Genomic DNA, 13596 nt, shown 5'->3' with positions numbered 1-13596 from the left:
AAATGAAACTTCACCCTATCTATTTTCTAAGTGCATGACCTTGTGATTTTTAATTAAAACAACCCGATTTCTAATCTAGTGAAACAATAGACTTCTCTTTAGACTGCTTCAATCATTTAGTCCCTTAAATCCCACCCCTTTCATACAATCGACCGAAAGCTCTCATTCAGATCTGCCTCCATCCAATCAACAACCAATGGATAAAAGAAAAAGTCCCCCACCCTATATTTGGTCTTATCATAATCCATTCCATGTGCATGTACAGTAAGTCACAATACTGAAGTAAAGATCCGTTGCTACTTCTGTTACATTGTGACTTTAAGTTATATGCAAGGAAAGTGTGATTTAAGTTCTTTTTAGGAGCCTTCTTATAAATAGTACTGTAATATGGCAAATATATTGTACATTTAACTACAAATATTCCATTTTGCTTTCAGTCAATATTTCATTGTGTATTAAACTCAATTAAAAAAACATTTTCGTTTAGGAAAATGTCATTTGCAAGACATTATTTAGCATGAATTTGAATATCAACAAACTTTTCATTTCACTTACAGATGAAAATAGACTTAAGGTTTTTGTTGCCAGGATAATGTAAGTGTTAGTAAATAATTTAAAATACATCTGAGACAGATATTAAAAAGATTTATTTAATTACAAGTCAGATTTTCATTATTACAAAGTAAACATGAATAAAATGACAGACATTTTGAAAAGGGTAACAGATTAGAAGCTTTACATATTAAAACAAACAAATGACACTAACACTATATCATGGAGACGAACGCAAAAACAAATAAAAGACAAGACAGACATGTGCTGCCATAATGCTTTATGAGTATTGCTTATTGCTAAATTAAAAGGATGTATAAAGTATAAAGAGACAAAAATATTTTTTTTGCATTTCTATCAAGAGAAGAATATAAAATAATACTGCACTGCCTCCCACACATAAATGATGAAAAATGATGGACATGTTCATCAACTGGAGGGTCATCTATAAAGTACATCAAAAATACTCCAAATCCTCTGATTTAACTCCAAGGTGACGTCACAGTGACATCAGATGTTAGTGGAGGACAGGATGTCCTCTACCAGGTGTTTATACACCCATGCGTCACCTTTGAGACGCTGTCGACGGATCCCGACCACCTCAGGCTTCTGCAGCATACAAACCTCCAGCTCGAACTGCATGGTCACCTTTCCAAAGTCTGACTGTGTGTGGCACTTTAGCGTAAACCTAACAGAAAAGAGGACATGATAGCATTTAACAACTATACCAAGTTAATCGTTTAGAGCAGCGGTTCTCAACCTTTTTGACACAAAGACTTCCTGTTGTCCAACAAAATTTCTGAAGGACGCTCCTACGTATATACGCTACAATATATCTGCTGTAATTATGACAAAGCTACTCGTTTACAAACTTTTTATAGATATATAGAATTAATTAACATGCAATTATGTTCTGTATTATAGTTATTGATGTGAAAAAATTAAATTGATTTCAGTTGATTATGTTTTTTAAGAATATTAATTTAGATTAGTTAGATTTTTATATATAAAAATATCAATTTATTAATTTAAATACTTTTAATTTATTCTGAAGCTTGCTGAGGCCCCCTGCATGAAAGCAACTGGTTTAGAGGAAGAACAAATTTGAATTGCCATTTCAGGAAACAATTGATGTAAGAGTTTAACTTACCCTTTCTGAACAAAGTCCACATTCTTCTCTGGTAAGATGCTGAGAATCTGATTGAGCACTTGTTCAGCATTAGTCTGACTGGTGAATGTCACATTGTATTGAGCCTGGAAAACATTAACAGTTATGAAACCAGATGTAGCCACAGAGTTTATAGTCACTGGCATACATCTAGATCTGCATTATGGAGAGACTTCCTGCAATGAACACATGAACAAGGTGAGGACTTAAATCAAATGTTGAAGTGACAGTTCAACAATTTTTATCATCATTTATCAAGGGCCCTGTTTACACCTGGGGCCGGTTTCACAAAGATAGACTTTGACTATGGCTTAGATATAGTAGATAGTCAGACTTCAGATAGACATCTATATCAGACCGTGGCACAAAGCACTTAAGACTCTGACTATCTTAAGTAGGACTACACTGCAATGCATTCTGGGTAAAATAAGACACTTTTCAAAACAAAAAACATGGCGGATCGAGTAAGCGCATTCAACCGCTCAGTGCAGTTTACCCCAGCGGGAAATATGTGTTTGTTGGAGGAGTATAACAGTTACAAGGACATTTTACTTGGGAAATTTAGCGGAGAATGTAGTAACAAGAAGAAATGTTTAAAATTATGAGCCATTTTCCCTTTTCTTTTGGCTGTTTGTAATGTAACTGAATGTTACTGCTGGTTGCCAAGGTAACAGAGTCTTAGACCTCAGTTAGCCTGGGGGTAAGAGGTGTCTAATTCTTTTGGTCTAAATTAAGTCAGTCTTTATTTTTGTGAAACAGTCTAACTTGCATTAGACTAGTCTATGAGCAAATTTTAGACTTGTCTAACACTATAGACCGGTCTAAAATAGCTTTGTGAAACCGGCCCCAGGTATTAAGATGCGTTTTGGTCGGTCGGATCACACCTGGTATTTTAATCTGTCTCTTTTGTCCACTTTCAACCACTCCTGTTCGGATTTCTTCGAGGGGAGGGTCTATGGGCGGGTAAATGTATGGTGTGGACAAAATAACCTTGCACAATATACATATGAAAATGCCCTGAGACGGCGGAAAAACATTTGGAGAGCAGCAGCTTTCGTTTCTGCTCTGATAGCCACAAGACCATGCCAATCGCTGTGAGAGCGTGTTAGAAATCAGGAATGGTGAGAGAACATTGTGCTTGGGACATTTTTAGTCTTCAAACCAAACTTTGGTCTTCAGCCAATTGTTTACACATTAGGTCAGTAGGCGGTGAGTCTTTTGTGGCTGTTTGAACACATTCGACCACATGTAGAGTGTCTACACTAAGAGAGAAATCCGGTCAATGCATTTTCGACTACCTCTGGAAGTGGTTGAAAGCAGACAAGCTCAAAACATTTTATCCCCGTTTTACACCTTTATTCAGCATCGTCCACTTGTGATTCGATCAACCAAAACGCATCTTAATACCAGGTTTAAACAGGATAAATGTCTTTTGCAACTTAAGCAACAAAGATCGTTTTGGCTGTAGAGCAGCTCTAGAAGAAAGTCATTGTACAGTTTAAGTAAGTTATCATTAGTTTTAACACGTGAATCTGTGAAAAAGGTGACAGCATGCACATGCGTATTAACACGTTTAGTCTATAGGCATGTGCGTTTGAATGCATGTGTGCGTGGGGGCGTAGTCTTTCTTTACAAAGTGACATTGCCAATTACTTGTCTGGCATGCATAATACAGTGTTTTTAATACAGCAAGATTTACAGTGAATATTGACCTAAAATTCTGTCCTCACACAAAGCTATTTTATGGCTTCAAAAGACTTGGAAAAGAACATAAAAGATGTATGGGCTATTTTCTTTATGCTTTAAGGCAGTGGTTCTCAATCAGGGGACCAGGGTCCACTTTGATTAAAAATAAGCATTAAAATAAAAACAAAAAGCACTAAAATAAGACATGGATAAAAAAAACAAAAAAAAAACAAAAAAAAAACAAGATATTTCTTATTGTAATTCAACCCCTTAACTACGGTTTGTTTTCTTTGAAAAACCAGCGATTCCTGTGGTCATAAAAGGAAGTCTATTTTTTTTCTTTTAAGTATGATTTCAAGACCTGGAAAAGTCAAGAAAATGAATAAAATCTTATCCATTAACTCCATTGGAATTTCTATAATGAACATACATTTTTTAAGATTATGCTAATCTCTAAAATATTTTATATGGTAGAAATTGGGAGAAATTTTTTCCTGTCCTGTTAAAAAAAAAAAAGAATCATGGGAACTTTGAATAATGTTGTGGTGAATTGCTTTAAGTTTTTTTTTTAGTTTACAGGTTTAGGACGACATGAGGGTCATCGTGTCTATTCCTGTTAAACACATTTGCCCCCAGTTTCACAAACAAGTCTTAAACCTAGTCCCAGACTAGAATGCCTGTTTGAAAGCAACTTGCACTGACATATCTTAAAATAAGTCAGTGCCATTATTTTGTCTCAAGATGCACACCAGTAATGTTTTTTTCTAGGACAAGTTTATAATAATAATAATAATAATAATACATTTTATTTATTTGACGCCTTTCTGGACACTCAAGGTCGCCTAAGGTCGTTTATAAAAGGTACTTAAATGGCTTAGATTAAACCAGGATTAGGCATTAGTTTAATTAAGCCCTGTCTGTGAAACCAGGCCTTTGTTTACCATCAGTGATGTGGTGATTGCAGCAGAGTGATAAACATGCAAAATAATAATTCTAAATCTTTGGAATAATGGAAAAAACAAGGGAAATTTTAGGCAGTCAAAAGCACAAAGGACAAACAACACAATCTTAAAAAAACTAAGCGCAAATGTGAAAACAAGATGAATAATACCTTAATTTTGCGTGGTCCGTCTCGAGTTCCTCTCTTCTTGTTTGGTGTGAGCATTGTAATGACTTTATCCAGGCCTCTCTCCAGACTGCCAAACACTTTTCCTCCCTTACGCTTCTGCCCACTGTCCACTTGACAACCAGCCAGGTCCAGAGATCGAGACCTGGACACATAGGAAATGCCGTTTAGAACACAATTGCACATTTTTGTAGTTGAACAATTATTACAAAGCAATACAGGATTTGCCAAGAGGCAATTACTGGAGAATGGGGCAGTTAAAATTATAAATGGCTCGACAGAATACTCCAAGAGTAAGTGCAGCAAGTCCTGCAATTAATTTCACATGCAAAGAGGTTATTGACATCAAGTCATAAAGGTAAAACAAAACAAAAAAAACATATATACACTCCTTTTTAAAAAGTTTGTGGTCAGTAACATAAAAAAAAAAATTATGATAATTTGTTTTCAGCAAAGATACATTAAAACGATAAAAAGTGACTGTAAAGACTTTTATATTATAAAAAAAATGAACATTTCTACATTTCTATTGATAAAAGATTGCATCACGGGTTCCACAAAATATTAAGCAGAACATCTGTTTTCAACATTGATAATGTGAAATGTTTCTTGAGCATCAAATCAGCATATTAGAAATATTTTTGAAGAATAATGTGACTGAAAACTGGAGTAATGATGCTGAAAATTCAGCTTTGTCATCACAGGAATAAATTACACTTTTAATATATAGCTTATTCAAATAGAAAAAGGTTCTTTTAAATTGTAATATTACTGTTTCTACTGTATTTTTGATCAAATAAATGTAGCCTTGGTGAGTATTAAAGGCTTCTTTTCAAAACAAAAAATCTTTGAACAATAGCATATATAGCTGTTATTGGCTAAAAACAAACAAAGTTGACTTAGGAAAAAATAAAAAAAATAAAAAGTGTGATTTTTAAAGGTAAAGTGTCAACGATTATCTAATTTATTTCATAACGAAATTTCCCCCTCCATTTACATTTGTTTTACTTTTTAGCTTTGAGCTACTTTTTGAGCTTCAGTGGCGGCTCGTCAGGGGAGGCACAACCTACACAAAATTTTGAGGTGGAAAATGGGAGAAGGATGATTTAATGTTTCATGTCTCAGAATGTGAATTTCTTGTTTGTAATTCACCATTGTAATACTATAAAATATTACTGAAGTCGGAACCACCGCTGCTCTTCCCCAAACGTGCCGAATCTGCCGTTCGGAAAACTGTGCTAAGTCTGAGGAGATAGAGAAGGGGAGAGAAGGGGAGGGGGAGGCAAATCCTTTTGCCTCTGTTGGTAACAAAAATTAGCCAATAATCATAATCAAGTATTTGACTTTCAGCATTTAGTGTTGATAAATATATATTTATATAGCAGAGTCTAGCCTCCCTTGGTAAAGAAACGTAAATTCTATATTAGTTTGAACTGCTCCAGCTAATAATTTTGCAGCTATGGAGAGTAGATATATTGAATATTTACTACAAATTAAAAATGAAGGAAGACCCCATGCTGGACATATAGTAAAATCAGCTTCATTTAATGCTCTTTTAACGTGGCTATTTAAAAGGACATAAGGATTCTTTTATCAAGTGATAGGCTTTTTGGCACTTTTATGTTTAAAAGTGCCAAAAAAGCCATTTTAAAGCAGTTACAGCTACAATTAATGTGCCTCTATTTTAAAATCTATGAGACGCCACTGGAATGATTCGATTTTTTTTTTTAATGAAGGGTCAGAAAGGATAAACAATGCAGATCTATTTATTTTCACAGCCTTTAGCCTTCTTTGCTCATATTTATGAAGGGTGGCAATAATTCTGACCAGGATTATTTATATGTATAATTAAAAAGCCCTTTGTACACTGAAACTGTGAAATCTGCTTGGAATGGAAACTATTTTTATAATCCCTTTTGTTCACGGGGCATAAGTTACACATTCACCTTTAAATCCCACAGTCCTCCACTCCATTCTTTCTCTCCACCGTTAATTTGACCCTTTTCACAAAATACAGAAAGTTCTCAACCTTCTCTCGGGGCTGAAAGCCAGTATATCCAGTTCTCCTTGTTGGCCGCTCTGCTGTTGGTCCATCTCTCTCCTGTGGGACACTTCTTTAGTGGCACTGCCCGCTCCTGCACACACACAAAGGATAAACACGTGTCACTAAATGCTACATGCTGCCGGAGCACTGGGAACGGCGACACGTACACCTGTCAGTATGCGCTTCGGGAGTTGTCTCGTACACACGGGCATGCACACATACACACACACACGCTCCGTCCCCAGTGTGCTCCTGTCTGTTCCAGTGCAGGAGGTGGTGTGTGACAGTAACGAGGTGGACACAGTGGATGTTGGGACATGAAGACTTTTCCCCAGGTACATTGCGCCCATACAGAGACACACACACACACACTCCGGTCAAAGTGAATCAAACTAAAGATGCTAGATGAATGAAAAGCACACAACACACACTTTTTTTTAGGTGTATTCTTAGATACTCTAGATGCCAGATGCCATTGAAGCATCTGCAGTAGTCACGCTACTGTGCAAAATGACACCTAAAATGCATCATTTGCACAAAATGAGCATTTAGGCTTTATCAGAATACAAGAATTTTGCTGCAATAATAGTTCACAATATTACTGTTTTTACTGTATTTTTAATCAAATAAATGCAGCCTTGGCGAGCAAGTCTTTAAAAAAATAAAATAATAATAATTTTACCAACCACAAACTGCTGAACAGTAGATTATCATTTAGTACACAAGCAAAAAGAATTTAATTTAGAAAAGTGTGCTCTTCAGATATATAAAGACATACAGACAAAGACATTATTTCAACACAGGATTGCAAAACTTTGCATGTTTTCGGAAAAAAACTTCAAAAGTATACAAAAGTCCATCAGTTGTACAGTTGTGGTGCCATGATGTGTAATCGATTCATTACCCAGCTCACCTTTGTTTGTGTCACTTCTTGTGTAAGTGATGTTGTTGTTGGGTGTTGTAACAGTTCTGTTGGATTTGACCTTTCTGCTGCACATTGGAGTTCGGGGGGCAGGCAGAGCAAAAACATCTCCATCTGTGCGAGTCACCACATTCTCTTTATTTTCTTTGGTTCTACCACGCCTCTCTGACTTCTGTTGCCCTATGATGGGGGAGTAGTCTACTTCGTTCCATTTCTTCTCTGATGTTTCAGAAGTGAACTTCTGAAGACAAGAGTTTCCACATTAAAGAGGACATGACATGAGAAATCAAATTTGCCTTGATCTTTTGACATAAAAGAGGCCTTTGTACCATTAAAACATCCTGCAAGTTTCATAACTTAAAACATCATTCTCATTATGAACAAAGCATTTATTTAATCAAACTCTAAATACTCGTTTGGATATTGCAGAAATTGTGACGTCACACTGGCAAATATATTTGCATATGACTGCCTCCAGAGCAAGACATCGACGAATAGTTTTACATCATCAATACAATATTATGAATTTTAATATGTTGCAATTACAGATTAGCATTACTGTAAATTGTTAATAATAGATTCATAATGGAGTTCAAGCAAGTTCATAAACATTTATTAGCCTGACCAAACCCAATCCAGTTCTGTCTACATTGCAGTAATGTAGGAGGACTGTTTTTCCAATTGGCGTTCTGTAAAGTATGTCACTTTGGATTAAAAAAAAGTATACTAAATAACAAGTAACAGTATTACTAACAAGACAAGTTAGTCACGGTCAGAGAAAAGAAGATTGCGGAGAAATAAAAAGGATGTAAAAAAAGACAGGCCGAATAAGCAGCACTGGACAAGAGGGAAGAGCAGACAAATAAAGAGAACATGGAGGCTAACCATGCGTGGAGTGTTTGTGGTCTGTGTGTTCTTGGGCGTGAGAGGGGTCCAGGGATTCTCGTCATCGTAGCAATCAGGGGGGAGGACCATAGAGCCAAGCACCACTGGGTGAACACCATCATCATCCTCACTGAAGCGTAGACTCTGCTTCAGCTGAGACACAGATACACAAAATTAAACTCCTGTAAATGACTGCAACTACACAAGCATTTATACATCAAGCAACACCTGACTACAGTTATATTTAAGTCACAGTATTTGTTATAATAATTTATCTATACACATTTTTTTTTTTTTTAAATACATGTGCCTTCATAATCTTTAATGAAAATAACTTCCCCTCCCTCTTAACATCTCATCTATTCTCTAATGATGTGTTTACTGGCGCTTGGTGGGACAACCTGTCACTCACATGAGATCACAGCAATAGCAAACCACAATGATCCAATTATTCAATCAATTCCTGATGGACAAAATCAAGTCCTAGCCTACATTTTTTTTTTTTTTTGTTCGAGAAGCCGTTTCACTCAGATATACATCACAACAGGGGAGAAAAGAATTGAACAAACACATCTATCACTCCCGTGTGGCTTAATGAATCTGAAATACCCTTTCAAAAAAACGTACTGAAACATTACCATCACTGCATTTTTTATTTTATTTATAAATGTAGCATGAACTGATTATTATGCAATCATAAAGCATCTAATAATAGCTTTATGGTCCTGACTGTGTGAATATGAAAGACTTACTTGTATGTCCTGTAAAGGAGAGTACATGGGCTCAAGCATGGGGCATTCTGCTCTCAGACGCACAGGGCGGCCGTGACGCTTTTTAGCCAGCAGTAAAAGGTAGGTGGCGGTCATGTGATCATACTTCCACTGAAGAAACAGGCACAAAGTAAAGATTTGTCTTTTGTGTGATTGATGTATAATTCTCTTGTTTAGAAGTCACATTTCAGCTGTTAAAGGCAAGCAGCTTTGGCTGATGCTCTGGAATCTACTGACATCTAGTGGTCATAGTAATAAATTCAAAAAAGTCTAATGTCACTTTAATTCTCATTACTCATAACACATTTATATATTTCAATAAGAATTTTACATTCTTTACAAATAAATTTTCTTCAGTCAGCGACAAATAGTCCATGTTTATAAAGTGACAGTTTGCAACAATTTGCTTGAATTATTATTCAAATTACATGTAGAGAGTACCATTCAAATGTTTGGGGTTGGGAATGTTTTACTTCCTTTTTAAAAATAAATAAATTAATAATTAATAATTGAAATTAATTTAATCATAATTTAATCATTTCACAACATTACAGTTTTACTGTATTTTTTATCAAATAAATGGATCATTGGTGAGCATAAGAGACTTGAGAAAAAAAAAAAAAAAAAAAAAAAGTATTTTACCGACTCTAAACTTTTGAATGGTAGCGTCTTTGCCGTTAGATCTATACAATAAATACAAAAACAAATATAAATATTATATTCATTCTAAATAACAGGAAACACTTAGTAATATGTCTTGTTTCTCTACCTCTGACACAAGTTTGATTGTGCGATGTCTGGACCGTTTAAAAGCCACTGCCATTTCAGTGATACAGTCTTCATCTATATGACCCAACTAAAAAAGAACATATAAAGGAAATTATTCACAATAATTTAGTAAGTTAAAAACCTGCTTGCTTGTTTTTCAAAAGTAAAATTATGTATGACTCTTTTACAGTATTCTCTACTTTTATTAGCAGTGTTCATCTATAAAGAATCAAACACTGCTGATCAACAAACATCCTGAGTCACATTTGCTTAATCAAAAGGACTAAAAATATTAAGATCATATTGATCTGTTAAAGCTTCAAGGGAACAAAATAAGATACAATTTATGGACAAGTAATCAATAAGAATGACAACAGCATTTATGCTTTAAAAAAAATAAAATAAAAATAAAAAGTCTTACAAGAGCCATATTGGAATCACTTGACTAACTGGATATTGGAGGCATGAGATGCAACTATAAGCATGTTTATCTTACAGGATATTTACTGTGCCACTCCACTGGTGTGCTGTATCCCTTCATAACCCAGGGGTGATCAAGCAACTGTTTCACTGTCAAACGCCTCTTTGGATCAACCTGCAGGAAAATAGAATAAACTGCCATGAAATTGTTTCGACATCCTAAAACACATCAAACAGACATACAAACCATGCACAGTACCTGCATCATCTGGTTTAGAAGCAGAATGCTAGCAGGTGAAAGCCAGTGCGGGTTGCTGTATTTGCCTCTCTGTCAAAACACAAGCCAACATATGAGATCACTTACTTCACAAAACTAGTCTACTTTTATTTTAGTAGCCCAATAAATTCATGGATGAACAAAATGTAGTGGTGTAATTAAATGCTCACATGCAACAAACTTACTGTGATTTTTCTGTAGAGGACCATACAATTGTCATCATCAAATGGTAGAAAACCACACAGTAGAGCGTAAAGCAATACACCCATACTCCACACATCAGCCTGAAGCATATACACACACAAGAAATAATTTATTAAACTTATAATTTCATTTGTCATTCCTTTTAAATATGCTGAAACACATATGCCACACTGACCTCGGAGCCGATGTAAGCCTTGCCCTGAATGAGCTCTGGAGCTGCGTATGCTGGACTGCCACAACACGTCAGCAATTCAAAACCCAAACCACCCTAATTAAAAGTAAAATTCAAAACTTTTAAAATGCTACTAAAACAAGGGACGTGTTACTTAAAAAAAAACAAAAAACAAGTTTAGGTAAGATATTAATGACATGAATTGAATTTGCAACATTGACACTATTGAATTGAACAATCAACATTGAACTAACTTGAGCTGAATAATGACATTTTTGTATTCTGTTGAGCTGTTTTACAGCTAAAATTGGGGTAGTTTTATAATTGTTGAATTTGAACTTTGTTATTTTCCCGTTTATTACTGTCAAGCTTCTTTGAAACAAACTGTATTGTATAACGTGCTTTATAAATAAATGTGACTTGAATTTATGGGGCATAATAGATGGATACACACCTTAGGCTTTGCACAAAGGCCAAAGTCAATGAGTTTCAGGTTATGATCTTCATCAATCAGCAGGTTTTCCTAAGGTGAATAAGAACAGTTACTGTACTCTATTAAAGTAATAAATTACTGCAAAATGAAAATACCACCATCATATACTCACCCTCATGTTGTTCCAAACCTGAATTTTTTCACACTAAGCTATCACATGGCTTTAAAAAAAAGACCATGTTGATGGTGCTTTTGTGTCCTTTTCAAAGCTTGAAAACATCAGTCCAGATAAATTGTAATTGAATGGGAAAAAGGGATGAGCACAGTGTTCTGAATGAAGTCTTATGGGTTTGGAATGACATGAGGGTGAGTAAACTAAGACACTTTTCATTTTTGAGAGATCGGTTCCTTTAAATGGGAGAACTCAGTACACATAAGCTGAAGCTATTTAAGTCAAGTTCTCATCAACCAACTCACAGGTTTGAGGTCTCGGTGGGCATAGCCTTGACTATGAACATAGGCCAACGCAGAGATGATCTGACGGAAAAACCCTCGGGTCTCTTCCTCTGGTAACCGGTCTTTAGCAATGATGTAATCAAACAGTTCTCCTCCAGGACAGTACTGTCAAAGTGACAAGATACATGCATATAAACATATGAAGCATATTAATCAATTTCTGGTAAGCAGCAGAATCACGTTCAGCAAAACACACCTCAAGCACCATGTAGATCTTGCTTGACGTCTCAATGACATGGTAGAGACGACACACGTGTTGATGACTGAGGTTCTTCATAGCCTCTATCTCTATCTTTACTCTGGGAAGATCATCCTAGATCCAGAATACACACTTTAAAGAGCATTTCTTTTCATTTTCATCAAGCTAACAATGCGTTTCATCTAAATGTAGAATAAATTAAGCAATATTCCCATTCTCCCTCCATAACCATAACATATTTATGCAAATGTTGTCTTATGGTAAGGCCAGGATTAAGGAGAAGATCTTACCCCTAGGTCTTTCTTCTCCATTATTTTGATGGCCACTTTCTCACCTGTAAGTATGTGTCTGCCAAGTTTGACCTTGGCAAACCCACCTGTGGGATAGAAATAATAATAAATAAATAAAAACTGCACTTGATTAAAGCTGATTTTACAACTTTCTCTAATAAACACAATCTCTGAAGCAATCAAGAACGTTTTCCATAAAAGCATAATCAAGGGGCATTACCTGAGCCAATGGTTTCATAAACCTCATAGTGCTTGAGAAGTTCAGAAGTGCTGTCTACAGGCATACTGATGACACTTAGACCTGCATTAATAACAGCACATTTTTATTCAAATATATTAAGGGGACACATTTGTCTAAGAAAACCGATTCAAATGGCACTCATCACGTTTGCAATATCAAGTACTTGATGACAATGATCACGCCACGGTGTACAAAACACGATCAAAATAGGATTAAACCACAAAGTGTAGCTTTTATATTCAATTTTAACTCATTTAATAACTATCTTTAGAGAGAATCCCATGTTTTTTTTATTATTTAATGCTCTCGATTAGTTTTCTAATGTGGCAAACTGGCAACACATTCCCAAAGCTGCATTGATTCGCATAACGTTACTCGTGGATCAGAGTAAGTTACTGATGCATCAGCAAATTCCAACCCAAATAAAGGTGAAAAATTGAACATGTAAATGCGTCAAACTAACACCAGATAATAAATTTAACTGATATAGAATCAGTCAAGCAAAATTGCTTGTACTGACTGACATGTTGAACAACAAACTCACCAGCTGTGCTCCAATGATTCACTTTAAAATGCCGATAAAAGATAGTTCAAAACAACAAAGAACTTATAATTTAAGGTTAAAAAGAGGCAATCGTTTACTATATTAGTCCAGACTACACATATAATGCGATATAAAATTAAAAGTGCCAAAACATATTTCAGTCAAACATGTTTTAAAATTTGAATTTCCCACTTGCTACGTCAGACGAGTTCCTGTTTCCGGTAGAGATAAAAGTCTCTTAGCTCGGGTGGAAGGTGTTTCCCCCCGAATAACGTGAGTATATATTTATTTATTTACTTAATGTAGCAATAAAACATGACATATTATTGTGAATGATCTGCTAGCACTTTTTATTTTACGTTATTTTGCGTTTTTTTTT

At 35.4% G+C, this 13596-nt stretch overlaps 1 protein-coding gene across 1 annotated transcript; it reads right to left on the bottom strand.

Moving 5' to 3' along the window:
* Window positions 1-626: 626 nt before the first annotated feature.
* Window positions 627-13419, bottom strand: melk (maternal embryonic leucine zipper kinase). Its single transcript, XM_079860035.1, has 18 exons — window positions 13218-13419; window positions 12653-12733; window positions 12433-12518; window positions 12140-12256; window positions 11905-12048; window positions 11449-11517; window positions 10998-11090; window positions 10804-10902; window positions 10601-10669; window positions 10418-10516; window positions 9923-10009; window positions 9136-9264; window positions 8384-8536; window positions 7490-7739; window positions 6562-6667; window positions 4518-4677; window positions 1703-1806; window positions 627-1240 (listed from the first exon to the last, which is right to left on the bottom strand). The coding sequence occupies exons 2-18, from the start codon at window positions 12714-12716 to the stop codon at window positions 1063-1065; spliced, it is 2007 nt and encodes a 668-aa protein (XP_079716161.1). The 5' UTR covers window positions 12717-12733; window positions 13218-13419; the 3' UTR covers window positions 627-1062.
* Between the last annotated feature and the right edge of the window lie 177 nt (window positions 13420-13596).

This window comes from Squalius cephalus, assembly GCF_949319135.1.
Source record: "Squalius cephalus genome assembly, chromosome: 2".
In the NCBI taxonomy this organism is placed as follows: domain Eukaryota; kingdom Metazoa; phylum Chordata; class Actinopteri; order Cypriniformes; family Leuciscidae; genus Squalius; species Squalius cephalus.
This window is presented reverse-complemented; position numbering and strand designations above follow the sequence as displayed.

Bases quoted from the DNA above. Each gene is read 5' to 3' on its own strand.
- melk (XM_079860035.1), bottom strand. From the start codon at position 12,716: ATGCCTGTAGACAGCACTTCTGAACTTCTCAAGCACTATGAGGTTTAT. The intron at 12,257-12,432 runs GTAAGATCTTCT...TTCTGGATCTAG, and splicing joins TGGAGAAGAAAGACCTAGGG to GATGATCTTCCCAGAGTAAA. The intron at 10,903-10,997 runs GTCAGTGTGGCA...TATATGCTTCAG, and splicing joins AGGCTTACATCGGCTCCGAG to GCTGATGTGTGGAGTATGGG.